The 26,654-nt window shown below is 55.1% G+C and overlaps 1 protein-coding gene across 8 annotated transcripts; it reads left to right on the top strand.

Annotated features, from left to right (window-relative positions):
* The first annotated feature begins 113 nt into the window (after nt 1–113).
* Nucleotides 114–25,011, top strand: KANK2 (KN motif and ankyrin repeat domains 2). Of its 8 annotated transcripts, none has more exons than XM_043586578.1 (14): nt 114–311; nt 1,789–2,003; nt 2,967–3,081; nt 3,511–4,722; nt 14,625–14,792; nt 14,892–14,994; nt 16,204–16,443; nt 16,945–17,032; nt 17,594–17,813; nt 18,204–18,346; nt 20,499–20,699; nt 20,778–20,867; nt 21,204–21,290; nt 22,846–25,011. In XM_043586578.1, the coding sequence occupies exons 3-13, from the start codon at nt 3,045–3,047 to the stop codon at nt 21,282–21,284; spliced, it is 2,583 nt and encodes an 860-aa protein (XP_043442513.1). In that variant the 5' UTR covers nt 114–311; nt 1,789–2,003; nt 2,967–3,044; the 3' UTR covers nt 21,285–21,290; nt 22,846–25,011. The 8 variants fall into 8 exon arrangements, with proteins under 8 accessions (XP_043442513.1, XP_043442516.1, XP_043442511.1 ...); XM_043586581.1 differs by lacking the exon at nt 114–311 and adding an exon at nt 430–512 and having other exon boundaries at nt 23,052–25,011; XM_043586576.1 differs by lacking the exon at nt 114–311 and adding an exon at nt 430–512.
* The last annotated feature ends 1,643 nt before the right edge of the window (nt 25,012–26,654 follow it).

Genomic DNA, 26,654 nt, shown 5'->3' with positions numbered 1-26,654 from the left:
CCGGAGGCTGTGCAGCCTCGCACTGACCCAGCCCCACTCCCCACCGCGCGGCCGTCACGCCACCCTGTACCAGGCCTGTGCTGGGCCGCTTCCAGCCTTGGGCCGGCTGGGGGAGGGGTGACCTCCCGCCGCCACCGCCGCCGCAGCCCGCGCCCTCCCGGAGCTGGGCCCCGGCCAGCCCCGCCCCGCCCCCGCCCCCCGCGGCGCCCAGCTGCAGCGGTGGGGAGGACCCTGCCCTGGGGACTCCGGGAGGAGGGGCGAGAGGACGACACCGGTTCGCTCGGGCGCGCACCCACACACCTGCAGTCCAGGTGCAATCGCGTTCTCCCGGCATCCCCTGTCTCCCCCTTCCCCCCACGGCCGTCCAGGCTGCCGGCGACTGGGGGCGGGGCCGGCCCGGAGGGGGCAGGGCGGGGGCGGAGCCACCGCCGAGGGCCGGGCGGCCGGGCGGTGGCGCGCGGAGGACGCACGGGCGGCGGGACGCTGGGACGGCGGCGGCCGGAGCGCGCGAGGCGAGTAGGACCCGAGGCTGGGTCGGGGTTCGAGTCCGGTTCGGGGTTCGAGCGTGGTCCCCACCCCACCCACCCCCAATCCCGGGACGCGACCTCGCCGTTCTCTACGAGCCGCTGCCTCCAACTCCTCCATCTAGGTCTAAACTTTCCGTACTTGGAGTGTCTCGTTCCCCCGCGTCTCTGTCCCCTCCCCGTCTTTCCCCTGCTTCTCTTCCCCGGCCGCATCCTCCTCCAGGTGTCCTGCCCCTTTCCCGCATCACTGTCTTCCCTCTGCCCCTCTCCCCTATCTCGATCCTCCTCTCTACCTCTTTACCCCCACTCTGTCCCCCCTCGCCCTCCCCCGTGGCCGAGCAGAGCCAGGCCCCAGACGGCGGGAAGGCGGCCGGGCGTCCGGCCGGGCTGGGCCTCGGCCTGGCGGCTGGGCCGGTGTGGGGAGCGGCAGCTGTTTGCCATTAGCCGGGGACCCCGCAGGCCCCGCCCCCTCCCTGCACGGGGCGGGGTCACCCCTGCCGGGGTCTTTGGGTCGGAGAGACCCCAGAGACGTCCAGGTTTGGCTGGGAGTGGGGCTGGAAGGAGACTCCGCCGGACATTCGGGCCCGCCTGGGACCCTGCACCCCCTTACCTGTCCCCTCTTGGAGTGTCTCGCCCCCCATTCTCTCCATCTCTCTCCTATCCTGCTTTTCCTTCTCTATATCCCAGGGGTCCCATAGAGGGAGAGGGGCTTCAGCCACAGACACCCTTCCTCACCACCCCGCCCACCCCGCTCTGCTTTCTCGACCTGTGGTCATCCGCGCACGTAGAGGGCGGTCCGATGGCTGGAGACCCTCAGACCTCAGTCTCTCTTGGAAGTGGGCAGAGGGATGTGGCATTGGGAGGTGGGGGGGGTGTGGCCAATAGTGGGGAATCTGCCAGGCTCAGGTTCGAGTCCAGACCCAGCCACTTCCCCCTCCGGTGACCCTGGGCAAGTCACTGTGCATTTCTGTGCCTACCCCGCCCCCCATTCCTTATTTGCAAAACAGAGCAATCAATAACTGTGTGCCTGATGGGGACGTTGTGATCAAATGAGCTGCTGGGGTGATTATTACAGTTATTACTATTATTTGCCCCACCACTTTTCACCTCCAGGGGCCCCCACAGGCTATTCCAGTCCTGCTTCCTGCCACCAGTCTGTCTCAGGTGTCCAGAAAAGAGTTTTGATCACCTCCCAGGTGCGTAGGGGGTGAGCCTCCAAGCAGGTGAAAACCCAGATTTCATACAATTGGTGACTGTGTTCCAGGCGTTGAAAGACAAAGACGTGAAGAAAGACGGAGAGAGAAGTGGAGCGAGGCACAGAGAGACAGAACGTGGAGAGAGGCAGAGAAGCGCGGAGAGACTAAGCAAGACACTAAGCAAGGGACGAGCAGGGTGTAAGACAAGGACAAGCCCGGCTGCCCCGGAGCCCCAGCCCCGCCTTCATGCCCGGCAGGTGCCCCACCTGGCCCATCCTCCCAGGTACCCACCGCCCTGGCACCCACAGGCCAGAAAGGGTCCTGCCTGGTGGTAGGATGGGCTGGGGCCTCTGGAGCGGGGTGGCTGGAGGTCAGACGGCAGAAAGGACTGGCCAAGCTCAGGCTGAGTGTTGGGGACAGGAGGGCCCTGGCCGGCCTCCAGGGCTGAGGGGGAGTTAGTGAGAGGCTCTGATTGTCCCTCCCTTTTGCAGCCTCCAGGCGCCCTGTCTTACTTCCTCCCCGCCCCCCCCCCCCACAACCCCCATGACTTCCCTGGACACCACCCGGCCCTCTATCCCTGCTGCGCCCCTGAGCCGGACGCATCCTGGGGGGGCAGGAAGTTCTCGTGTAGCCCGGCAGCGAAACTGTTTATTTTTAGAGAAAATTGTTTCCATAAAGAGGAAAGGCTTTGCTCCTCACTGCCTCCCCCTAACTTTCCCTGCCCCCCTACCCTGGCTGGCCTGACCCAGCTCTCCTTTGGGGTCCCCTACCCTCAGCTTCATCTCTCCTCTGCCCCTGTGTCTCTGTGTCCTTGGATTCTTGCAGGAGGGCTTTCCTGCACTTAGGAAGCCTGTCCCCCAACCCCCTGCCCATCTCAGCCCCTATCTGTCCCTGTAGCCAGCTTCTGGCCTGGACTGAGAGGAGGGGTGCAGGAAGGGTGGGGCCTGTCGGGCTTGGGGCCCCCCGGCCCAGGGCCTTGTGGAGGCGGGGCTGTGGGAACAGCTGGAGCCTGTCCAGGGGCTGGACAGATGTGCAGGCAGGCTGTGAGGTTTGGTTTCTTTGTTCCAGGCCGTGGGGGCCCCCCACCCCTTTCCACAGCCAGGCCGGGTGTGTTCCTAGGAGAGGGTCCCGGACTTGGGGAAGAGGGAGTGTTGGGAGGGGGGCAGCTGTGGAGGGGGGGTGGCCCCATCCCCCCCTCCCCCTGCAGACTCCTCCTGACTCCAAGCTCCAATACCCCTCCTCCCAGGTAAGCCTCAGCTCAAGCTGCAGGTGATCTGAGTCACAGACCCCAAGTGACTCTTGAGGAGCTTCTGCAGACCAGAGGATGGCCCAAGTCCTTCACGTGCCAGCTCCCTTCCCAGGTCAGGGGGCTCAGGAAGAGAGGGCCGTGCCCTGGGGTCTGGGAGATGATGAGGCCCAACCTTGCAGGAGGTGGTGGGTGTGGGGTGGTTGAGGGTAAAACACAGCCCTGCCCCAAGGACCTGAATAAGGACCATTTGGCTCTACCCTGGAGGGTCTGATGGGGAGGGGACAGACTTTCAGGGAAGGGGGCTGGTGTGAGTAGGGAGATGGGTCCCTGTGTGGGAGGGGGGTGGAGGGAGTAGGCACAGCCCTACCCTGCAGGTTTCGGAGAGTGACAGGGCCTTGCCCTGAGACTGGAGTCATTATTAAGCACCCAGTGGGCTCCTATCCCTAGGGCAAATAAACCTGGACTCTCCTGGGGACATGAGTCTCCCCCCTGAGGAGTGGACAGCGGTGTTCAGAGTCCCTGGTCTTTCTTCACACCCCAGGGACCCCTGGTCCAGCCTCCCCACCCGCCTTCCCTGCCAGGGAGCCTGACCCACCGTACTCTGTGGAGACGCCCTATGGCTACCGCCTCGACCTGGACTTTCTCAAGTATGTGGATGACATCGAGAAAGGCCACACGCTTCGGCGCGTGGCCGTGCAGCGCCGGCCCCGCCTCAGCTCACTGCCCCGAGGTCCTGGCTCCTGGTGGACCTCCACCGAGTCTCTGTGCTCTAATGCCAGCGGGGACAGCCGCCACTCGGCCTATTCCTACTGCGGCCGCGGCTTCTACCCGCAGTACGGTGCCCTAGAGACCCGCGCCGGCTTCAACCCGCGCGTGGAGCGCACGCTGCTGGATGCCCGCCGCCGCCTGGAGGACCAGGCAGCTGCGCCCACCGGCCTGGGCTCCCTGACCCCCAGCGCAGCAGGCTCCACCAGCTCATTGGTGGGCGTGGGGCTGCCGCCCCCGACGCCACGGAGCTCGGGACTGTCCACACCCGTGGCTCCTAGCGCCGGGCACCTGGCCCACGTGCGGGAACAGATGGCGGGTGCCCTGCGGAAGCTGCGGCAGCTGGAGGAGCAGGTGAAGCTGATCCCCGTGCTCCAGGTGAAGCTATCCGTGCTGCAGGAGGAGAAACGGCAGCTCACGGTGCAGCTCAAGAGCCAGAAATTCCTGGGCCATCCCACGGGGGCCCGGGGCCGCAGCGAGCTCTGCCTGGACCTCCCAGAGCCCCCCGAAGATCCAGTGACGCTCGAGACCAGGAGCGTGGGCACCTGGGTCCGAGAGCGGGACTTGGGTGTGCCTGACGGGGAGGCAGCCCTCGCCGCTAAGGTCACGGTGCTGGAGACCCAGCTCAAGAAAGCGCTGCAGGAGTTGCAGGCGGCTCAGGCCCAGCACGCGGACCCCCAGCCCCAGGCCAGGCCACCACCAGACAGCCCGATCCGAGTGGACACTGTCCGGGTGGTAGAGGGGCCGCGGGAGGTGGAGGTGGTGGCCAGCACGGCTGCCGGAACCCCTGCACAGCGGGCCCAGAGTCTGGAGCCCTATGGAACAGGGCTGCGGTCCCTGGCACCGTCTGGAGGGGTGGAGAGCCCTGCCGTGTTCCGTAGCCACGAGCTCGTAGAGACCGCGTTCCCAACATCTGCTGCGCCCGCCGGCAACGTTCACCTGGTGAAGAAGATCAGCATCACGGAGCGCAGCTGCAGTGACCCAGCAGGTGAGTCACAGTAGACAGGGGAGGATGGCGGAGAGGCCTTCTTTGTTCCTGTGAAGGCCGGGGTCCAGCCCCGGCCCTGGCCTTCCATCAGACCAACCACTCCGGCTCTCAGAGCCTCTGTCTCGTCCTCTGGAGAAAACGGGACAGTTGTGCTGCCGACTCTGTGCTGTGGGGAACCATGCAGAGAAATTGGGTATCTGTTAAGTGCGTGTTTTCCTGGCTAGTACGTTGTAAGTATCCAGACAGCAGGAGGTACTTGAGGGAGGGTCCCCAAGGCTGTTGGTTTGCTGGGCCCCAAAGCCCTCCCAATTTATTCGGTAAAGGGCAGAAACCAACTTCAGACCAGTTTAAGCAATGAAAAGGAAATGTACTGTTTGTGTAACTTAGTGACAGCTTCAGGCATAGCTGGATCTAGGTGCGCAAATATCATCCAGAACCGCTGACTCTCTTCTTCCGTGCACTTTGGGGTCTTCTTTCTTAGCAGAGTGCAGGTGGCCCCACGACTCCAGGCATCTGTCCTTTCATCTCAGTGGAAGGGGAACCTCTCAGTCGGAACAGTGCTAATAAAAAATCCCAAGGGTACCCCTCAGGGACTGGCAGCAGTCACGTGCCCATCGCTGTGCCAGTCCCTGTGTCCTTCACTGCCCAGCCCCAGATGCTGGGGGTAGAGGAGCCCCACCCAAGTCCTGCGGCCTCTGAGGGAGCAAAAGGGATGTCCCCTGGAGAAAGTGCTGAGTCCTCATGCCAGGAATGGGGATGTGGGTTGTGCAAAATGGCAGCTGCCCCATCGCTGCCACCCTTAGGCTTCTGGCGGAAGCTGTCGGAATGATTCATAATCATGACAGCTGTTCTGTATCAAACACTAGCCTGATGCCAGGTGCCATGGTAAGCGTTTCATTCATGGAATGTGGGCTTTAATATCCCAAGCAACCTGGGTTCAAATTCTACTTCTCGATGTAGCCCTGGGTGAGGGACTTCACCTCTGGAGGCCTCAGCTTCCTTATCTGTAAAGTGACATAACGCTAGTCCCCTACCTCTAGGGACTCTTGTGAATTGATGCACGCAGTGAACACTCAATCAATGCTTGTTGATAATTTTCAGGCCAATTCTGTTTCTAGCCGGGGAAACTGAGGCTCAGGAAAAAGCTGTACCTGCCCGGTGTCACACAGCTAGGCAGTGGCTGAGCCAAGACCCAAACCAAGGTCAGCCCGAACCTACAGCAGGGCTCGAAGGTGCCGCTCAGGTCCCCAACCCAGTCTCGAATGTCAGAGCCCCGTGGAGGGACCCGAGGGCGCAAACTGGAGGGTGGGGACCCAGCTGTGTTTTCTTGCTTTTCCATGTTGTTCCTGGCCAGCTCTGGACACCACTTCTCTGTTCTGCGTCCATCACAAACACCCAGCGCTTTGATTCTGGCCCCCAGCCAAAGGCCCTGCCCAGCTCAGCCTTGGGATTTCTGGGAGGCAACCTCCATTCCAGACGTGCCACCTTGGGCAGCCGTGGGGCTTCTTGCCGGCAGGACACACAGACGTAGTGATGTTCCCACTCTATGCGGGCGGCTGCCCCCAAAAGTCCTTCCTTGTGTCTCACTTAACTCCTTGCCGCAGCCAGCCCCGTCTCTGCTTTGCTTGGGCAGAACTGGAGTGTGCCGGTTCATTTCAACGTCTTCTCCTCTAGCAGACTTTTATTGAATGCTTGCTTTGTGCCAGCCTCTTCCGGGCACCGGGGACGCAGCAGTGAAACCAGACAGACAGAACCCCTGCAATAAACAAGTGAAGCCCCGTGATAAAAAAGGGAAATACCGTTTCAGGGAATACGTGTTAGAAGCAAATAAAACGGGCCTGGGGTAGGCAGCAGTTAGATGGGGGGGTGATCTCGGTTCCAATTCTGATTTCCCTGCCCCCTAGCTCTGTGCCCTGGAGCAAGTTATTTGACCTGTCTGTGCCTCACGTGCAAATCTGGGGTCCTGACAACCCAGTGTCACCAGACCCGTGTGAGGTTTATATGTGTGAGATCCTATCACCGTGTGGCACCAAGTACATAGTAGGTGCTCAAGGGTTAGCCGTTGGCCCTTCGAACCAAGATGGGAACGAGAAGGATCAGCCGCGGGGCACCGGGGTGGGAAGAAGAGTGTTCCCAGCAGGGGCTAAGGTCCTGAGGCGAGGAGGGGCCTGAGGACATCAAGATATCGAACAAGCCGGGGGCTGGCTGGGTGGCTCAGTCGGGGAAGCGTCCGACTTCGGTTCAGGTCATGATCTCACCCACGGTTCATGAGTTCGAGCCCCACATCAGGCTCTGTGCTGACAGCTCGGAGCCTGGAGCCTGCTTGGGATTCTGTGTGTGTGTCTCTCTCTCTCTCAAAAATAAATGAATGTTAAAAAAACAACAACAACATTAAAAAGATCTTGAACCAGCTGGAATAGGATGAGGCTTGGAATAGAGATGGGAGGTCCAGAGGTCCTTAAGCATCAGAGGGGGGCCCAGTAGAACTTGTAGACTGGGGAGGAGCAATATGAAAAATGCAATTAGATAGTACAGGACTTGACAAGTGTTTGGACCACGTGTTTAGGTCCGCCAGCTCGATGGGTAGGTCTGGGAGGACTCCCTGGGGGAAGAGGTAGGGAGGAGCCCAAATTCTCTGCCATCTAGAATTCCCTCACTGGGGCGGAAGGGCGGGGAGGGTGAGAAGCTGCCTTCCCCTCAGGCTGGCAAGAGTGGGTGGTGCAGGCAGAGGCCTGGAGACCTCACAAAGTCCCATCCCCCCACCTTCCAGAGAGATCGGTGGGAGAAGGGGCAGGAGGGCATGTGTGTGCGTGGGGTCTCCGAGGCCTTGAAATTTTCTTTGCGTTTGTTGGAAACCTACCCCTGTGACAGCAATTCATATTCTTTGTGGAAAGTTGGGAAAGTCCAGAAAAATCTGGCACACTAAACAAAACCCCCATAAACCCACCGCCGCCCAGACCCAGCTGTTGTCAGCACTTCTGCTTCTTTCCTTCCGAATTTTTTCATGCAGAAGATAATATGTTTTTTTTGTTTTTTTTTTTTTTAGGTCTGGCAACAGGGAGCTGATAGAATTTGTTGTCTCGCATTATTTTATTTTTATTATTTTTAAATTTTTGTTTGATTTTTGAGGGAGAGAAAGAGCAGGGGAAAGGCAAGAGAGAGAATCCCAAGCAGGATCTTCACAGAGCCTGACACGGGGCTCGAACCCACGAACCATGAGATCGTGACCTGAGCCGAAGTTGGACACAACCAACTGAGCCACCCAGGCGCCTTGCATTGTTTTATTTTTAAGAGCCTTTAGGTAGCCTTCCTATGGGCGAGGGCGTTTTTTGACATTCTTCATATTTTAATTCATCTATGTCCCCAGCACACCCATATGAAGTGGGTGGTGTTTTTAACCCCCATTTTACAGATGGGGAAAACTGAGGCACGGGGTGGCTGCCCACTGTTCAGGAAGCCAGGTTTTAAACTCCACCCTTGGTTTCTTTGATTTAACGTTATCCCAGGGCATTGCTTCCCGTTATGAAAAATTCCTGGACTGGGGCACCTGGGTGGCTCATCCGACTTCAGCTCAGGTCATGATCTCACAGTTTGTGAGTTCGAGCCCCGTGTCAGCTTTGTGCTGACAGCTCAGAGCCTGGAGCCTGCTTCGGTTTCTGTGTGTGTGTGTGTGTGTGTGTGTGTGTGTGTGTGTGTGTGTGTCTGCCCCTCCCCTGCTCGCTGTCTCTCTCGCTCTCTCGCTCTCCAAAAAAAAAAAAGTCCTGGGATGCAGTATTTATTTAACAGCCACATCAGTCTCTACTGTCATTGATGCCACAAAGATGTCCTTTTGCGGAAATCCCTTTCGTCTTCTGTTTTCTCAGGACAGGTTTCCAGAAGAGCATTTTTGAGGACCGTGATGTCTGTGGCCAAATTGCTTTATTCCCCTGTGGCCTCACTCCCTTCCCACACTGGGTGGGTGAGTGATTTAAATTTTTAAAAATGTCTTGCGGCCTTCAAGAGGCCCAAACTGAGTCAATGTAATTTTTCAGCTCACAGCGACCATCTCCGCGGGTCTGTGCGTGCCAGCTCTCTTGTGTTACTTGATGTTTTTTCCACCTTCTTCCACCCTCAGTGCTGAGGGCAGATAAATAGCTTTGGCTCTATGGGCTACATGATCTTTGTTGCAATGACTCAATTCTGCTCTTTTCCTTTTTTTTTTTTTTTTTTTTAAGCTTTATTGAAATGCGCTTAATATACAAAAAAAAAAATGTTGCATATTTAAATGTATACATTTTGATGAGTTTAGTGCCCCCGTTCTGCCTTTGTAAGCATGCAAGCGTGGACAGTATATAAAGGAACAAGCACGGTCGTAGGATATTCAGTTTCGTGTAATTTTCACATGTCCCAAATCGCATTCTTCTTTGTTTTTCCATTTAAAAATGCAAAAATCGTGCCCACACTCCGTAGTCCGCCAACTGCTGCCCTATGCCATTCACACACACACACCCCAGCCCATTAAATATCATTCCGTGCAATCCACCTTCCAGAAGCTTATTTAGACATTTCAGTGTCCTTGAAAAATATGCTCTGGGCATGTTTAATTTCCTAAAATGGTATTGTGATTTCAGAAGAAAAAATCTTGCTGTTTCTTATTTTTTTTTTTTTCTCTCTGTGCACTATTTTTGAACTCTCCCCCCTGATGTTTATAAGCCTGGCTTGTCACTTGGAATGACCACACAGCCGTCTGCCCGAGGTGTGTGTGACACTTTTCTTACCCGATACCCCCTCGGTGGGCCCCTGGGGTTGCTGAATCACAGGGAATTCACAACTTCACTCCAAGGTTTGTCTGATCCTCTCTGGAAAAGCTCTCCCTGTCCATTCTCACCAGCCACGCTTGGATCTGAGGTGCCCACTTCCCCAGATGGAATTGTCTCTAATTTTTGCACATCGACGCTGGTGCAGAATGGCATCTCCTTGTTTTAACGTGCATTTCCTTGATTTTTGGTGAGATTGGGCATCACCATACATGTTTAATATAAGATTCCTCTGGTGAGTCACTTATTTGTAGCCTTTGTCCGCTTTTCCTTGGGTAGTTTTCAGAAGGTCCTGGCATATTCCAGAATAGGGGTTGGCAAACTATGGCCTTTGGGCCAAATCCAGCCCGCTGCCTGTTTTTATAGGCTCACAAGCGAAGAAAGGTTTTTATGTTGTTGTTATTTACTTACTTATTTTTAATGTTTATTTATTTTGAGAGAGAGAGAGCATGTGCTCGTGCACGCATGCACACAAGTGGGGGAAGGGCAGAGAGAGGGGGGAGAGAGAATTCCAAGCAGGCTCCGCACTGTCAGCACAGAGCCCGGGGAGGGGCTTGAACTCACGAACCTCGAGATCACGACCGGAGCCGAAATCAAGAGTCGGATGTTTAACCGACTGAGCCACCCAGGCGCCCCCGGTTTTTATGTTTGTAAATGGTTGAACAATATAAAACGAAGAGTGACATGAGCAAAATTATATGAAATTCAAACGTATCAGAGCACAGCCACACCCATTCATTTACATACTGTCCAGAGCCACTTTTCCCATCGAGACCTTATGGCCCACGGAACTGAGAATATTTATTGTCTGGCCCCTCATAGAAAAAGTTTATTGACTCTTGTTCTAGAAGATGACCCTTGGTCATTTTTGGCATTATGAATATCTTCCCACAGTGTGTATTCTTCTGTCATTTAACTTTGTCTACGATGGTGTTTTTTTTTTTTTTAATCTGATAGAAATCTTCTTGAGGGATTAAACCCATCATATTTTTCTTTTTTTCTTTTTTTTAATATTTTGTATTTTTAAAAAAGTTTTTTTTAAGTTTACTGTTTATTTTTGAGAGAGAAACAGTGCCCGCCGGGGAGAGGCAGAGAGAGAGGGAGACACAGAAACTGAAGCAGGCTGAGCTGTCAGTACAGAGCCCGACGCAGGGCTCGAACTCATGAACCGTGGGATCGCGGCCTGAGCTGAAGTCGGATGTTTAACCGACGGAGCCACCCAGGTGCCCTGCGTGCTTTGAGGAATTTTTAAAGGAATCTTTCTCCTTCTGAGGCCTCTGGTATTCTGTTATATCTTCTCCCTGTACCTACATTGATCCTTCAGAGTTCATGTGTTAAGGTGTGAGGTAGGGATCCAGCTTGATTTTTCTTGGGTCGAGTAAGCTGCTTTTTTCCCAGCATCACACCACAGAGGCCACCTTCCCCGCTAATTTGCGGAAACCCCTTTTACTTAACCCCAGCTCCCGCAGGTAGGGCCTTCTCTCCTCTGCTCCGTTGGCCCATTTCTTCCCTCAGCAGTGCCTGCTGTTTGGGTCATTGTGGCTGTTTGGCCGTTTGGAATGTATTACTCTCTCCTCAGCCAGGTTCCCCGTCTTTGCCCCTTTTTGTAAAGTTGTCTTAGCTGGTCATGGGTTTCAGTTCTTCCATATAAATTGTGGTATCATTTTGCCCCGTTCCTTAGTGGAAGAACAATAATAAATATGATCAGTTTTATTATTGTTATTGTTACGTTAGCATTGCAGCGTCTGACTTTGAACTCCTCAAGCGAGAAGGAGCCAGGCAAGCTTTTGGAAGCAGGACCTGCTTTCTCCTTGGGGCAAGATGGGCTATGGTGCTGCTCTATTTCCTTTATCCTTTTTTTTGTTTTTTTTTTTTTAACACTTTGAAAAACGTGGTGAAACGCACTTAACGTGAAACTTACCATCTTACCCATTTTTAAGCGTCCAGTTCAGTGGCATTAAGCTCATTCACACTGTTGTGCAGCCCTCCCCGCCACCCGTCTCCAGAACCTTTCCATCCTCCCAAACTGAAACTCTGTCCCCGTGGAACGCTAACTCCCCACCCCCTCCCCCAGCTCCTGCCCCCCCCCACCCCCATCTACTTCCTGTCTCTGTGAACGTGACTCCTCTAAGGACCTCACATCAATGGAATCATACAATATCTGTGCTCTGGTGACTGGCTCATTTCACTGAGCAGAAAGTTGTTTCCCCTGATCTTTCGACCCTCCCTGGTATTTACACGAGGAGTCCTGAGCTTGGGGCAGACATTGACATTGGGAACTGACCCTCCTGACCCATCCTGCTTCGCCACGTAGTGTGTTTGTTTGTTTGATATGAATGTGTTGATAGAGCTTAAAAAAAGAAATCAGGAGATTCACATAAAAACCTAGAGGTGCGCTTCGGTTCCCCACAGGGGTTCAGGCCATGACTCCGGAATTGGCCTGGCCTGGCCACACCCTGGGCTGGGGTGCCATCAGACACGTTTGTGGCCGAGTGTCTCATCGGGGCTCCGTGTTGCTTGTGCTGACTCTTTACTCTCCGTTCTTTTTTTTTTTTTTTAATTTTTTTTTTTTAACGTTTATTTATTTTTGAGACAGAGAGAGACAGAGCATGAATGGGGGAGGGGCAGAGAGAGAGGGAGACACAGAATCGGAAGCAGGCTCCAGGCTCTGAGCCATCAGCCCAGAGCCTGACGCGGGGCTCGAACTCATGGACCGCGAGATCGTGACCTGAGCTGAAGTCGGACGCTTAACCGACTGAGCCACCCAGGCACCCCTTTACTCTCTGTTCTTAAATCCAGTGGAGTGTTAGGGACTTGAGGGGGTAGTTACTGTCCAAAAAAATTTTAGCTGTTAAAGGGAATTAAAAGGAATTGGTCTGTAGAGCCCATGACCTGTGGTAGCAAGGGGACAACCTGGGGAAGTGGTGACAGGAAAGCCATCTGGCCTGGGGGGACCTGAGCCGGTTGTGAGATGGGGATGCTCAACATGGCACTTTGTTAAAAAATTTTTAGGGGTGCCTGGGTAGCTCAGTCGGTTAAGCGTCGACTTTGGCTCAGGTCACGATCTCACGGCTTGTGAGTTCGAGCCCCAGGTCGGGCGCTGTGCTGTCACCTCGGAGCCTGGAGCCTGCTTCGGATTCTGTGTCTCCCTGTCTCTGCCCTTCCCCTGCTCATGCTCTCTCTCTCTCTCTTTCTCAAAAATAAAACATTAAAAAAATTAAAACCTTTTTAAATGTAATGTAATTTAATATTTTAATTATTTTTTTATTTGAGAGAGAGAGCACGTGCGCGTGTGCACACAGGGGAGTGGTCAGAGGAAGAGAGAGAGAGAGAGAGAGAGAGAATCCCAAGCAAGCAGCCTCCATGCTCAGTGAGGAGCCCAACTCGGGGCTTGATCCCACAACCCTGGGATTGTGACCTGAGCGGAAATCAGGAGTCGGGCACTCAACCGAGCCACCCACGCACCCCCAAAGTGGCACTTTTCTTCCTGTTTGGCTCTAGGCTGGTGACCCAGGCCTGGATCTCCCTGCCACCCCCACCCCCAGATGGGCAGTTGGGCACCCTTGGGACTGAGGGCCCACAGAGTCACCTTTGTCCTCTGGCCAACCTGGGTGGGTTTTTTGGTTTTTTTTTTTTAATTGTGATAACATATGTGTAATATAAAACTTACCATCTTACCCATTTTAAAGTGTCCGGGTCAGGGGCACCTGGGTGGCTCAGTCGGTTAAGGGTCAGACTCTTGATTTTGGCTCAGGTGGTGATCTCATGGTCATGAGATCGCCTGCTTGGGATTCTTTCTCTGCCCCTCCCCTGCTCCTTTTCTCTCTCTCTGCCTCCCTCCCTCTCAAAATAAATAAATAAGCATTTAAATAAATAAATTAGCAAAGTGTCCAGTTCAGTGGCCCTAAGCACGCTCACGCTGGTATGTAACTGTCTCCATCGCTCATTTCCAGAATATTTTAATCTTCCTGAACTGAAAATCGGTCCAGATGGGGTTTTAATTTTTATTTTCTAACGACCTGTATTGTTTCTTTTTCCTGATGGTCGAAGTGTCTGTTTCCTGCTTAAAGGTCAGAAGAAAGGAGCTGTGACATCCATAACACAGCCTTGCTTTCGTTAAAATGATAATACATCTTGGGGCGCCCCAGTGGCTTAGTTAAGCATCTGACTCTTAGTTTCAGCTCAGACCATGATCCCCGTTTCCTGAGTCCGAGCCCCACATCGGGTTCTGTGCTGACCGTGCAGAGCCTACTTGAGATTCTCCCTCCCTCTCTGTCCCTCCCCTGCTCGCACCCTCTTGGTCTTGCTCGAAAATAAATAATAAATGAAACACTTAAAGGGCGACTGGGTGGCTGAGTCTGTTAAGCACCCGACTTCGTCTCAGGTCACGATCTCGTGGTTTGTGGGTTCGAGCCCTGCATCGGGCTCTGTGCTGGCAGCTCGGAGCCTGGCGCCTGCTTCGGATTCTGTGTCTCCCTCTGTCTCTGCTCCTCCCCCTCTAATGCTCTCTCTCTCTCTCAACGATAAATAAACATTAAAGTTTTTTTTAAATCTTATCGAAATAGTGTTTACAATTCTCTTGGATTAACAAATGACCCTCGAGCACTATACAGGCGTTGTTCTAAGCCCCTTCCCCCGAAATTACTGTCTTCAGTCTGCACAACGACGCCATGGTGGAGGAAATGTCATTCTTCCGAGGCACAGGGAGGTTAAGTGACTTCCCTGAGGTCACACAGCTTGTTCCTGGGAGATTTGAGTTCCTACCAAGACTGCGACTCTTGGCTGTGACCAAACCTTGTTTCCAGACAACCCTCAGTGTGATGGGGGGGGGGGGGGTGTCACAAGCCAGGATTGCAGAGTGACAGCATCTTCTGTGTCCCTGACCAGCTACCAGCACCGGCAAGAGGCCGGTGTCAGAGTCCGATTCTGCCGCTCGTTCCCTGGGTGACCTCAGGCAACCCTCTGTGCCTCAGTTTCCTCATCTCTGACGATCCGGATCTCCCGGACTGGGAGGATTTGACCAGGCAACACTGGCATTAGCCCACGGGGCATGTGACCCCGTTATTCCCTTTATCCTCAGTGACACCTCTTTCCCTGCCCCTCCAGGTCTCCCACAGGCCCCTGCGGAGTCATCCTCGTCGCCCCCAGGGGTGGCGGCCTCGTCCCTGGCACAGCCTGAGAAGAAGGCAGGCGGAGCGCTCGCCCGCGAAGCTGCCGACTCGGAGCCCGCCAGGCAGGCAGCCTCGTGCGAGTCCGCGGAGGCGGGGGGCGCAGGTGAGTGAGGGTGGCCGTCGCTGGGGGCCGGGGCACTGGAGGCCTCAGGGCACAGGGTCTGGCTGCGGGAGATTCTTAAGGCACCGCCCGTCCCCCCAGGCGAGTCCCCGGCTGGCGTGCGGTCCATCATGAAGCACAAAGAGGAGCCCGCGGACCCCCCAGCCCACCGGAGGAGCCTGCAGTTTGTGGGGGTCAATGGCGGGTGAGAGGAGCGCCCACCCCACACCCCCACCCTCCCTCAGCTCCTCCCCTCCTGTTCGTCGGAGAACGCACCCTGGTCTAGGCCCCTTAGGCTCCTTTAACCATGGTGGATAGACGGCTGGGGACCCTGAGGCCCCTGGAGGCCGAATGCCTTGCTGGAGCTCACACAGCGACCGCGTGTCTGCCTGGTGGCCAGGCTTCTGAGCCTGTGCTGTAACCGCTGCTCCACGCTACTCCACGCTACTCCACGCTGCTCCAGTGCTGGACTCCGCGTCCTGCCCCAATGGTGCTCCCAATCCACTGGGGCCTCGGGCAGTTCCCACACCGTGCGGTTGGAGCCCTGATAGGGGGTGGGGACCCTTAGAGTGGTATGGGAGTGTTGGGGGAGGCGCCGATGTCCCCGGGGAAGTCACTGAAGGCGGGGCCCGAGGGTGCTAGCAAAGTGAAGAGTGGGGGCTGGGAGGCACTCCTGCGGGTGGGCACAGCCTGGATAAAGGCTCAGAGGTGGGAGGAAGCAGGGACTGTGCCTGAGAAGCAGGAGGTGGGGTGCCTGGGTGGCTCCGTTGCTAAGCATCCGACTCTTGACTTGGGCTCGGGTCACCATCTCACGGTTCATGAGTTCGAGTCCCCCCCCTCCCCCCCTCTCCCCCATTGGGCCCTACCCCGACAGCACAGAGCCTGCTTGGGATTCTGTCTCCCTCTCTCTCGGCCCCCTCCCCTGCTTGCTCTCTATCTCTCTTTCAAATTAAACTTAAAAAAAAAAAAAAGCAAGACGCATAGGATGTGGTAGAGACAGGGATGATTTGGGGACTCGAATGCCAGGCCCAAAAGTTTAGACTCTGTCCAGAGGCAGCAAGTAGCACAAGTGGGTCCTGTTTGCAGGGGTGACGGTCTGAAGCCCTTGTATAAGGGGTAAAGGGGGAAGAGGTACCGAGGAGTAGAAGGTGACAAGCAGTGTTTCTCCCTGACCCACCCCAAGCATGACCACAGTCAGAGCTAGTGTCTGTTGAGTGCCCACTGTGTGCCAGGTCAGGTGCTGTAGGGCACATCCCTGCGACCCCGGGAGGTTGTTCCTGCCACTATTCCCATTTAACAGATGGGGAAACCAAGGCCCAGAGCGGTCCAGTAGTCAGAGCCCAGTGCCCCTCCCCTGCCACGTCCTGTTCCATCCTGTGATGTCTCCCCCACTCTGCCCATCCTTCCTTCGCAGATACGAGTCCTCCTCTGAGGACTCCAGCACAGCAGAGAACTTCTCAGACAATGAGAGCACAGAGAACGAGGCCGCGGGACCAGAGGAGAGGGTTCCAAGTGTGGCCAAAGCCCCCCAGCTCAGGCCCTCGGGGACAGCGGTGGCCAAGACCAGCCAGGAGGAGTGCCAGCCATCTCGGGAGCCTCAGCATGTGCTGGTGGAGGAGGGGGTGTCAGGAGCGAATGCAGAGGAGGAGATCCGGTCAGTTTTCTTGGGGGAGGAGGGGGGGACTCAGGGCAAGGTGGGTGACCTCTGCCTCAGATTTCACCATTCGTGCCCTCTGAGGGAACCTCCCATCGGTCATGCACACCTTAGTCTGAATTAGTGAACAAGCATTTTCTCCCGGTCATCTGAAGGTCTGCAGGCTTTGAAAAAGGGCCTGACAGGGGCCATTTGGGCTGTTGGGGGTTAGAATTTAAGGGACAGGCAAAGTTTGTCCTAAAGCACCCCACTCTCTTTGGGACAGATGTACCACCTGCCTGTCCTGTTTGTGTCTTTTTCTACCCCCCCCCCCCGTCCCCCCACTGGGGAAAAATCTGCCTTGGGGAGAAGATTTTCTATCCACCACTGCCCACTTGGAATAAACTTTAGCCTGTTTATCGACTTCCTCTTGGGATCTGCGTGCTCCCCATGTCTGGGGTCACCTAGGAGGCTGAGGTGAGTGCTCCCAAGATAAACTCCCCTCTTGTCTGTCCCTGGCAGGATGGAACTAAGCCCCGACCTCATCTCAGCCTGCCTGGCCCTGGAAAAGTATCTGGACAACCCCAATGCCCTCAGTGAGCGGGAGCTGGTACGATGGGGTCCCAGGGCCCCTCGACCCCCACCCCAGCTTCTCCCTATCTGCAAGGTCTCCCGGTACCTGCTTCAAGGGGACTCCAGAATCCAAGTCGAGAGCTAGGGGGGTTGTGGGGGTTGGTACTCGAGTCTTGGGTCTTGAAGAGGGGCCAGGGTCGGGGGAGGGGCCGAGGGCGGTCCCCTCTAGCACTCCTGGCCTCTGGTTCCTGTTCTTTGGGGGGCTTGAAGGGAGGCGCTGCCGCATTTCTCTTTATGGGTGTCCGTACCTGCCTCTAAAGACCACGTACCCGGGATAGAGACGCTCACGCCCTCCTCGGGGGCACATCTGGCACTGGAGCGTCTGTACTTCCCATTAGGGTCCTTGTCCCGGCTGGGGGCGCGTGCTTTCTAGCCGAGGGAACCACCTGGGGAGGGTTGTCCCCACTTGTCCTTCAGGCTCTGGGTCCGGGTGCGGGTGTCCACGTGCGCCCTCCCATCCTGGGACTCCGTCTGGGGGCGGTGGGGAGCGGGCCGCCGCCGCCCTCAGACCCCTCTCCTCCCCGCCCCCCGTGTCCAGAAAGTGGCCTACACCACGGTGCTACAGGAGTGGCTGCGTCTGGCCTGCCGCAGCGACGCCCACCCTGAGCTTGTGCGGCGCCACCTGGTCACCTTCCGGGCCATGTCGGCGCGGCTGCTGGACTACGTGGTCAACATCGCCGACGGCAATGGCAACACAGCTCTACACTACTCCGTGTCCCACGCCAACTTCCCCGTGGTGCGGCAGCTGCTGGACAGCGGTGAGTCCGTGGGGCAGGACGAGGGGGCCCCAGGCAAGCAAGGGGGGGCCCGGTGGCTACCCTGGTCTCATGGTCTGATGGGGGAGACGCTGTCTTCCCTGTCTGGTAGAGGAGACACCACCCAGCCGTCTGATGGAGGAGACACAGTCCCCCTCCTAGAAGTCCCTCGTCTAATGGGGTGTCACGGTGGAGGGGGAGACCGTGGGGCGGCATGGGGCTCTCGGCCTGGAAAAAGGGAGGAATCTAGGCACAGCTGGACTGTGGGGGGTGGGGGTGGGGTGTTGCCTGTTTCTCACGGACCCGCCCCCAGTTTTGAGGCAGGCCTGGCCGGGATCAGTGGGGTCTGATGGCTCATGTCCTCCTTGCCAACCCCCCCCGGCCCCCCGCCAGGTGTCTGCCAGGTGGACAAGCAGAACCGCGCTGGCTACAGCCCCATCATGCTCACTGCCCTGGCCACTCTGAAGACCCAGGACGACCTCGAGACCGTGTTGCAGCTCTTCCGGCTCGGAGATGTCAATGCCAAAGCCAGCCAGGTATAAGACCCCTCAGTGCTGCAGACCCAGGCGGCCCTTCCTGCTCACTAAGTCCTGGCTGTGCACCAAGCCCAGACTTGGTCTCATTCCGTGCCCAGGGGGAGAATCCCCCCTCCACAGGACAAGGACACTGGGGCTCAGAGAAGTGCTCATTTCCTCAAGGTCGGACTAGAGGAGGTGGGATTTGAACCCAGATCTAGGTCTAGAACCCCATCCTTAATGACCTGCCTGCCAGGCTGCCTCTGATACAGGGCCTTGCGACGGAGACGGGGCAGGGTGTGTGGGAGGGATCCTCCACCTTTCTTAAAGCGACGCCATCCCGCCTCCTGCTTGGTAATTCATTGGGCGGCTGCTGGGCGCCGGGGACTCAAATGGTGGACAGGCAGGCACAGAGCCCGCCCTCCTGAAGCCCCCTAGCCAGCCTGGAGTTCTGGGAACTGAGAGCTTTCCAGGCAGCACAGAGGCTTGGGGCGGATTTGGACTCGGGGGCTGCAGAAAGCCACCGGGGGCATTTAACCACAGCAGTGGCATGGCCGGCTTTCTGATTTAAAACGTCCCTTCGGCTGCATGTTGGGGAGCAGAAGTCGGGAGAGCAGGGAGGTGACTGGAGAGAGGACCGGTGTCTGGGCAGAGGGAGTAGCCAGGACTCCATGGGGACAGCAAGAAAGGGAGGGATTTGCAACAGCCTGAATACAGTAAGGAGAGGAACAGGGTGCTGTCGTGGGGCAGAATGACAGCAGACCCTGCTTGCTTTTTTATTGATTTAGCTTTTCTTTAAAAACAAAATTTCAGTGGTTTACTTATTTTACCTGAGGTGGAATTCACACGAGGTTATCCCTTTTAGGGGCGCCTGGCTGACTCAGTGGGCAGAGCATGTGACTTGACCTTGGGGTCGTGAGTTTGAGCCGTACGTCGGGGGTAGAGTTTACTTCAAAAAAAAGAGGGGGGCGCACCTGGGCGGCTCAGTCAGTTAAGCATCTGACTTCAGCTCAGGTCACGATCTCACGATTTATGAGTTCGAGCCCCACATCGGGCTCTGTGCTGATGGCTCAGAGCCTGGAACCTGCTTCAGATTCTGTGTCTCCCTCTCTCTCTGACCCTCCCCTGCTCATACTTTCTCTCTCTCTCTCCAAAATAAATAAACATTTAAAAAAAGACTATCCCTTTTAAAGGACACAATCCAGTGGCATTTCGTGCATTCGCAGTGTTGTACAACCATCACCTCTATCTACTTCCAGAACATTCTTATCATCCCCCAAAGGAAACACTGCGCCATGAGCTGTCACTTCCCATCTCCCTCCCCCTGCTCCTGGAAACCACCGGTCTGCTTTCTATCTCTACGGATTTACCAATTCTGGATATTTTGTATACATAGAATCGCGTAGTATGTGTTCTTTTGCGTCTGGCTCCTTTCACTGAGCGTAATATTTCCAAGGTTCATCACGGGGCAGTGCGCATCAGTACTCCGTTTCTTCCTAAGGCTAATATTCTTTAGTATGGGTATACCACAGTTTCTTTTTCTACTCATCCGCCAATGAACATGGATTTTTTATTTTAATTTTTAATGTTTATTTGTTTTTGAGAGAGAGAGAGAGAGAGAGAGCACGAGCAGGGGAAGGGCAGAGAGAGAGAGAGGGAGACACAGAATCTGAAGCAGGCTCCAGGCTCCAAGCTGTCAGCACAGAGTCCAACGCGGGGCTCGAACTCACAAACCGTGAGGTGACGACCTGAGCCAGAGTCGGGCTCTTAATTGACTGAGCCACCCAGGTGCCCCAACATTGATTTGATTTTTACTGAGGCTTAGCTGACATACAGAAAAGCATAGAAATCTTAGCTCAATAAATTTTTACATATATTTACACCCGGGAGCTAGGAACCTGCTTTAGTTGGGGTTTGGGATGGGTAGGCAAATAACATCTCCCAGGAGAGGAAACATTTAAGCCGAGATGTGAGGGATGAGAAGGAGACAGCAGGAGGAGGAGGGGACCAGCCAGTGCAAAGGCCCGGTGGTGGGAGGGATTGTTTGAGATCTAGAAGGAGGCCAGCAAGTAGAGATCCTGTTAACATCACAGTACTCGGGAACCATGGAAGGTTCCAGAGCAAGGGTGCCCGGGATGACATGGCCCTTAAGCCTGTTCCTTGCCCTACCCAGGCGGGACAGACGGCCCTCATGCTGGCGGTCAGCCACGGGCGGGTGGATGTGGTCAAAGCCCTGCTGGCCTGTGAAGCGGACGTCAATGTCCAGGATGATGACGGTTCCACGGCCCTGATGTGCGCCTGTGAGCACGGCCACAAGGAGATCACGGGGCTCCTGCTGGCTGTGCCCAGCTGCGACATCTCGCTCACTGACCGCGTGAGTCCCCACCCAGGGGCACCCCAGGGAGGGCAGGAGCACAGCTCAGGGCCTCATCACAGCAGTGGATCTTTACAGGACGGGAGCACAGCTTTGATGGTGGCCTTGGACGCGGGGCAGAGTGAAATTGCATCCATGCTCTACTCCCGCATGAACATCAAGTGCTCGGTGAGTGCCAACCCCTGGACGCTGTGGGCGGTGGGGGGCTTTGGGAAGGCACAAGCGGTTACAAAGGGCTGACGCTGTATGGGGCCCATGCCAAGGACTTAAGAGTCATCTGCTTGGTGAACCTCCCTGGTGCCCCCATGAGGAAATGAGGTGTGAACAGTGGAGACCAAGTAACAGCATTCGAACCTGGATCTGTCTCGAGCCAAATGCATGCTCTTAATCCCCATTCACTCATTCGAGAAATACTTACAGGGCACCTATCCCATGACACATCCTGCTTTAGGCCCTGGCAGTCAAAGCCCTGAACCAAACAGGAAACCGTTTCTGCCCTCACAGAGCAGGCGTCGTAGTCAGATACACAATACACAAGACGACGTATCAGAGCCAGGTGATGGTAACTGCCGGAAAGAAATCTAAAACAAGGTTAGAGGGGCATGGAGAGATGGGGAGCTGTTGAGGAAGTGAAGGAGCGAGCCGTGTGGCTGTCCAGGCGGATGGAACAGCCCGTGCAAAGGCCCTGAGGCGGGAGCATGCCTGGTGTGTTTGAGGAGCATCGAGGGCCCCAGTGGGAGGTGGGGAGAGCAGGGAGGGGACACCAGAGATCACGCAGGACCTTGTGGGCCACGGTGAGGACTTTGGTTTTTATTTGAAGCGTGTCAGTGTATCAAAGGCCTTGAGATGTCTCACTGTAAAGAAACCCAATTGGTGTGTCTAACTTGGCATTTTCCTTATTTGACCACACAAGCCAGGGTTTTTAAGAAATCATGCCTGTTAGCAAAACACTCTCTGAAAGCCTAACAGGAAGATAATGTTGATACTTAGTGTAGCGTGAGTGTCTGATGGAAGAGACGAGCTCTCCAGTCCGATGGTCTGTCCTCTGAATGCCTCTCAGGCATGATTTCTTGAACCCTCCACGATAGCCTGATTATGCTTCATAAAGTAGTTATTACTTCCATTTTTCAGGTGGGGAAGCTGAGGCTTAGCATGGTTACATCCCTGGCCCAAGGTCTCACAGATCAGAAGGGGTGGAGGCCCTGGAGTCCCTCTGACTCCAGACCTTGGGCGGGAAACTCACCGCTCCCTCCTCCTCACTCCTGCCTCACACTTGGCCTTCCTGAGGCGTGTCTGGGGCCCGGTTCGAGGGTGGCGCGGTGGCTGTTGAGCGCAGTGATCCCCCAAACAGCCATCTGTCTCCCACGTGACTTCCAGATTCTCCCTGAGGCTCTAGGTTTTTCCAGCTTCATTCCCCAGGGTGTCAGGACACCTGGGACTCCGTTGTGGCGCTCAGGGCGTCACCTGGGGAAGAGCTCTGGGCCTCAGTTTCCTCACCTGGAAGATGGGGATGATAGGAGCAGGTGATGTCCTGTTGGGTGATGTGCGGTCCTGCTCCCAGGGACCAGCCCCAGTCATCCACCACCATCCATCTGGACCACTGCCACTGGCTCCACCCTGGTGCCCCGGCTCCCGCCCTCACTGCCACCTCCAGTCTGTTCTCCCCACAGCAGCCGGAGGTCACCGTGACTACCCAAGTGAGGGTACAGCCCTCTGTGGCTGTCACCCTACTTGGAGAAAAGGCCAAAGTCATCCCCAAAGCCCACCAAGCCCTGCGTGACTACCCTCACCACGCCCCACTCTCCTTCCTCTCCCTCTTTGCTCAGTCTGCTTGGCCGGTAGCCGCTGCTGCTGCCTCAGGGCCTTTGCATTTGCGGTGTCCTGTGCCGGAGTGCTCCACATCACTGCGCCCTGCGAGTCCCCGTCCCTGCCTGCCTGCTCTCTACTTTCATTCCCCTCCGCCCCTTATCTGTAATGAAAATCCTCCTCTGCATTCGTGTGCTTCTCTGAACGTCACCTCCTTGAGGCCAAGGGACCAAGTCCCCCCTTGTCCGCTCACCTCAGCCACAGGGCCAGCCAACAAAGTTGGCGCCTTGTAGGCATCCGAAACGATGCCAAACAAAAGGAATTCTGCTTCTTGTTTCAGTTTGCCCCGATGTCAGATGACGAAAGTCCTGCGTCATCCTCTGCCGAAGAGTAGCCGGGAGGGAGGCCCGGGGAGGGGGGCCAGCCAGCCCCGGAGCGAACCGTCCCTCCTCCCTCGTCTCCTCCCTCCTCCCTCGCCGGCACCCCCCCCCATACCCACCAAGGCCCGAGTCACAAAAGCAAGTGGGATTTTCTTCTGCTTCCCAGGAGGAGCCCCCAACAGCAACATGACTCCAGCTTTATAGCGGGTTTTTCCTGGTACACCAGTTCAAAGCAGCCGCGGTGCAGACCGGAGCTAAATTCTTACATAAATTGGCGCCAGCGGCCGAGGCCGGGGCGTGGGTTTATGAAGAACGTTGAGAACAATCAACTGACAATTACGGACGGAGGAGGGCGAAAGGGAAAAATACTGTATTTTTGAATCATTGGGGGGGGGGAGGGGGGCGGGAATCATATTACTTGTTGCCAGATTTGAAAGTCACTGGAATCGCGTAGTTTCATTTTAATCCTGAATGTTGTTACGCACGGGTCACGTCCGGAGTGGCTTAACGCCCCCCTCGCACGCCCCACATTTAATTGTCTGGTATATAATAGTGTTTTGTCCACTACCCCCTGCCCCCCGCCCTGCCCTCCCCAGACAGCTTTCTTGGGGGGGAACTGTCTTCTGGTCTCTTCGCAAAACAGATTCTGTCCTTGTCCCCCAGGGCAGGGAGCTCAGTCCTTTTTGTTCTGCTGTCTCCCTGCCACTGCCTGCGTCACCCCCAGTCAAGTGGGGGGGGGCGGGCGGCGGGGCGTCTCAGGACCCCGCGGCCGAGACATCGAGAGGTCACCCAGAAATCCGTCCCCTCCACGCGTGGAGGCCCTGGCAAATATTAATTTTCCTAGAAAATCCTTCAGACCCGGGGACTCAGGAAATGAATCCGGTTCCCAGAGCAGCTGTTTGAGTCCCCGGGCTTAGAACCCTGGTAGCGGGCCGTCCTCATCCTCCCCAGACTCCACAATTTCTCCCCGCAAAGGGGGGGAAAAAAAAAAAGACAAAACAGGACATGTACTTGCTGGCAGAACACAGGGCAAGCTCCAGAAACCCCATGTGCACACAATTAAAAGTTGGCTGCCCCCCTGAGGGCTCCCAGTGCAAACTTAAAGAGACAGGGCTTTGCCGAAAACCAAACAAGGGCCAGCTGGGGGGTTTTTTTGTGTGGGGTTTTTTTTTGGTTTTTTTTTTTTTCCCCCAACAACCTATAGGCTTTCCGGAGCTGCCTGGAACAGAGCCTGCTGGAAATAGGGCTCTCCAGACACACGCAGTTTCCTTCATGGCCTGTTTTGTCCTCAGAATCTCCACATAGTTTTCTTTCCAGTTCCTTCCTTTTGTGAACAACAACAACAACAATAAAAGGGGGGGGGGGAGGGGTTCCGAGCCTTGAGAAGTTAAGTGCCTCATGACAGGGAGTAAGATCCCTGGCTGATAGGTGTCCTGTCCTCTCTTGTCCGCTTCTGTCCGCTCGGCCCATGAGCGCTCGCTCGTGGTCATTCAGTAAAGCAGAGCAGAGCGCTGGCTTCTCGCCTCCAGAAGTAGGCTTCTTGGCTTGATGGAGTCTGGCTTGCTTTGATTTTGACTGAAGGGAGGTACCTAAGACAAAAGAGTTTGGATGGTTGAAGGAGACACCCTAGATTGTGCGTGTGTGCTGTGTGCGTGTGTGCTTTGTGCGTGTGTGCGTGTGTGTGTGTGTGCGCGTGTGTACTGGAGAGAAAACAAAACCAAAGCCTACTGGGGACAACTGCTGGTGTCTGACAGAAGGCCACAACTTTGGGCAGCTTTGAGAAGCGGGACACAAGTTGTGTACCTGCGCGTCTGGCCCCGGAGCCAGCGGTATGGTCAAGCGAAGCTCCTAGAAGCAGCTCATCGACGCCGCTCCCCAGATAAGTCCATATTTATCCCTGATTTCCCTTCTCCCCTCTCCCCTTACCCATTGGGCTTGGTATGCTAGGCTACAGGGACATCCCGCCTCTGTCCCCTGTTCTCCTGTCACGTGTATTCATGACCTTTAACTTCACTTCCCGACCACGGTACGTCCATAAAGACAGTATTACACTTAAATGAAGTATTCCTTTTTATAATCGTTTTTTAGAAGGTAAAGGAATTTAATAAAGCTACTTTATGATAATATCCACGCATCAGTGTCTGGTCTTTGGTTCACTGTATTCCTCTTTAAGTTTTGTTTTTTTTTTAATTTTATTTCTTATTTTTTAAATTTACATCCAAATTAGTTAGCATCTAGTGTGACAATGATTTCAGGAGTAGATTCCTTAGTGCTCCTGACCCATTTATCCCATCCCCCCCTCCCACAACCCCTCCCGTCACCCTCAGTTTGTTCTCCGTATTTATGAGTCTCTTCTGTTTTGTCCCCCTCCGTTTTTATCTTATTTTTGTTTCCCTTCCCTTATGTTCATCTGTTTTGTCTCTTAAAGTCCTCATAGGAGTGAAATCATACGATCTTTGTCTTTCTCTGACTAATTTCACTTAGCATAATACCCTCCAGTTCCATCCACGTAGTTGCAAATGGCAAGATTTCATTCTTTTTGGTTGCCGAGTAATACTCCATTGTACATATATACCACATCTTCTTTATCCATTCATCCATCGATGGACATTTGGGCTCTTTCCATACTTGGGCTATTGTTGATAGTGCTGCTGTAAACATTAGGATGCATGTGTCCCTTCGAAACAAGCACACCTGTATCTCGTGGATAAATGCCTCCTAGCGCAATGGCTGGGTCGTAGGGTAGTTCTATTTTTAGTTTTTTGAGGAACCTCCAGACTGCTTTCCAGAGTGGCTGCACCAGCTTGCATTCCCAGGGAGTCCTCTTTAAGCTTTAAAATAGATCGCTTCTTAGGGGCACCTGGGTGGCTCAGTTGGTTGAGCATCTGACTCTTGGTTTCGGCTCAGGTCACGATCTCACAGTTCGAGAGTTTGAGCCTTGAGTCGGGCTCTGTGCTAAGCGTGGTGCCTACTTATGATCCTCTCCCTCTACCCTTCTCCCCTGCTTGTGCTCTCTCTCAAATAAATAAGAGGGGCACCTGGGTGGCTCAGTTAAGCGTCTGACTTCAGCTCAGGCCATGATCTCAAGGTTGGTGAGATCAAGCCCCACATCGGGCTCTGTGCTGTCAGTGGAGAGCCTGCTTGAGACCCTCTGTCTCCCTCTCTCTCTGCCCCTTCCCCAGTCGTGCTTTCTCTCTCAAAAAAAGAAACATTTAAATATTTAAAAATAAATAAGTAATAGGGGCGCCTGGGTGGCTAAGTTGGTTAAGCGTCCGACTTCGGCTCAGGTCGTGACCTCACGGTTTGTGGGTTCGAGCCCCATGTTGGGCTCTGTGCTGACAGCTCAGAGCCTGGAGCCTCCTTCAGATTCTGTGCCTTCCTCTCTCTGCCCCACCCCCACTCATGCTCTGTTTCTCTCTGTCTCAAAAAATAAACATAGAAAGGGGCTCATTTTAGTGTTCAAGGCAACAGGAAAGTCACAGTAAATTCCCTTTGCACTACACAGGCACCGTCCCAAGTGGCTATTTCCATTTATTTATTTAAAGTTTTTTATTTTTTTAATTTTGAGACAGAGAGCAAGCAGGGGAGGGGCAGAGAGAGGGAGAGAGAGAAGGAATCCCAAGCAGGCTCCACATTGTCAGCACAGAGCTTGATGTGGAGCTTGAACCTAATGAACTGTGAGATCGTGACCCGAACGGAAATCAACAATCGGACCCTTAACCCACCGAGCCACCCAGGCGCCCGCCCCTATTTCCATTTAAACATAAAT

The sequence above is a fragment of the Prionailurus bengalensis genome, chromosome A2 (assembly GCF_016509475.1).
Source record: "Prionailurus bengalensis isolate Pbe53 chromosome A2, Fcat_Pben_1.1_paternal_pri, whole genome shotgun sequence".
Taxonomy (NCBI): Eukaryota; Metazoa; Chordata; class Mammalia; order Carnivora; family Felidae; genus Prionailurus; species Prionailurus bengalensis.
This window is presented reverse-complemented; position numbering and strand designations above follow the sequence as displayed.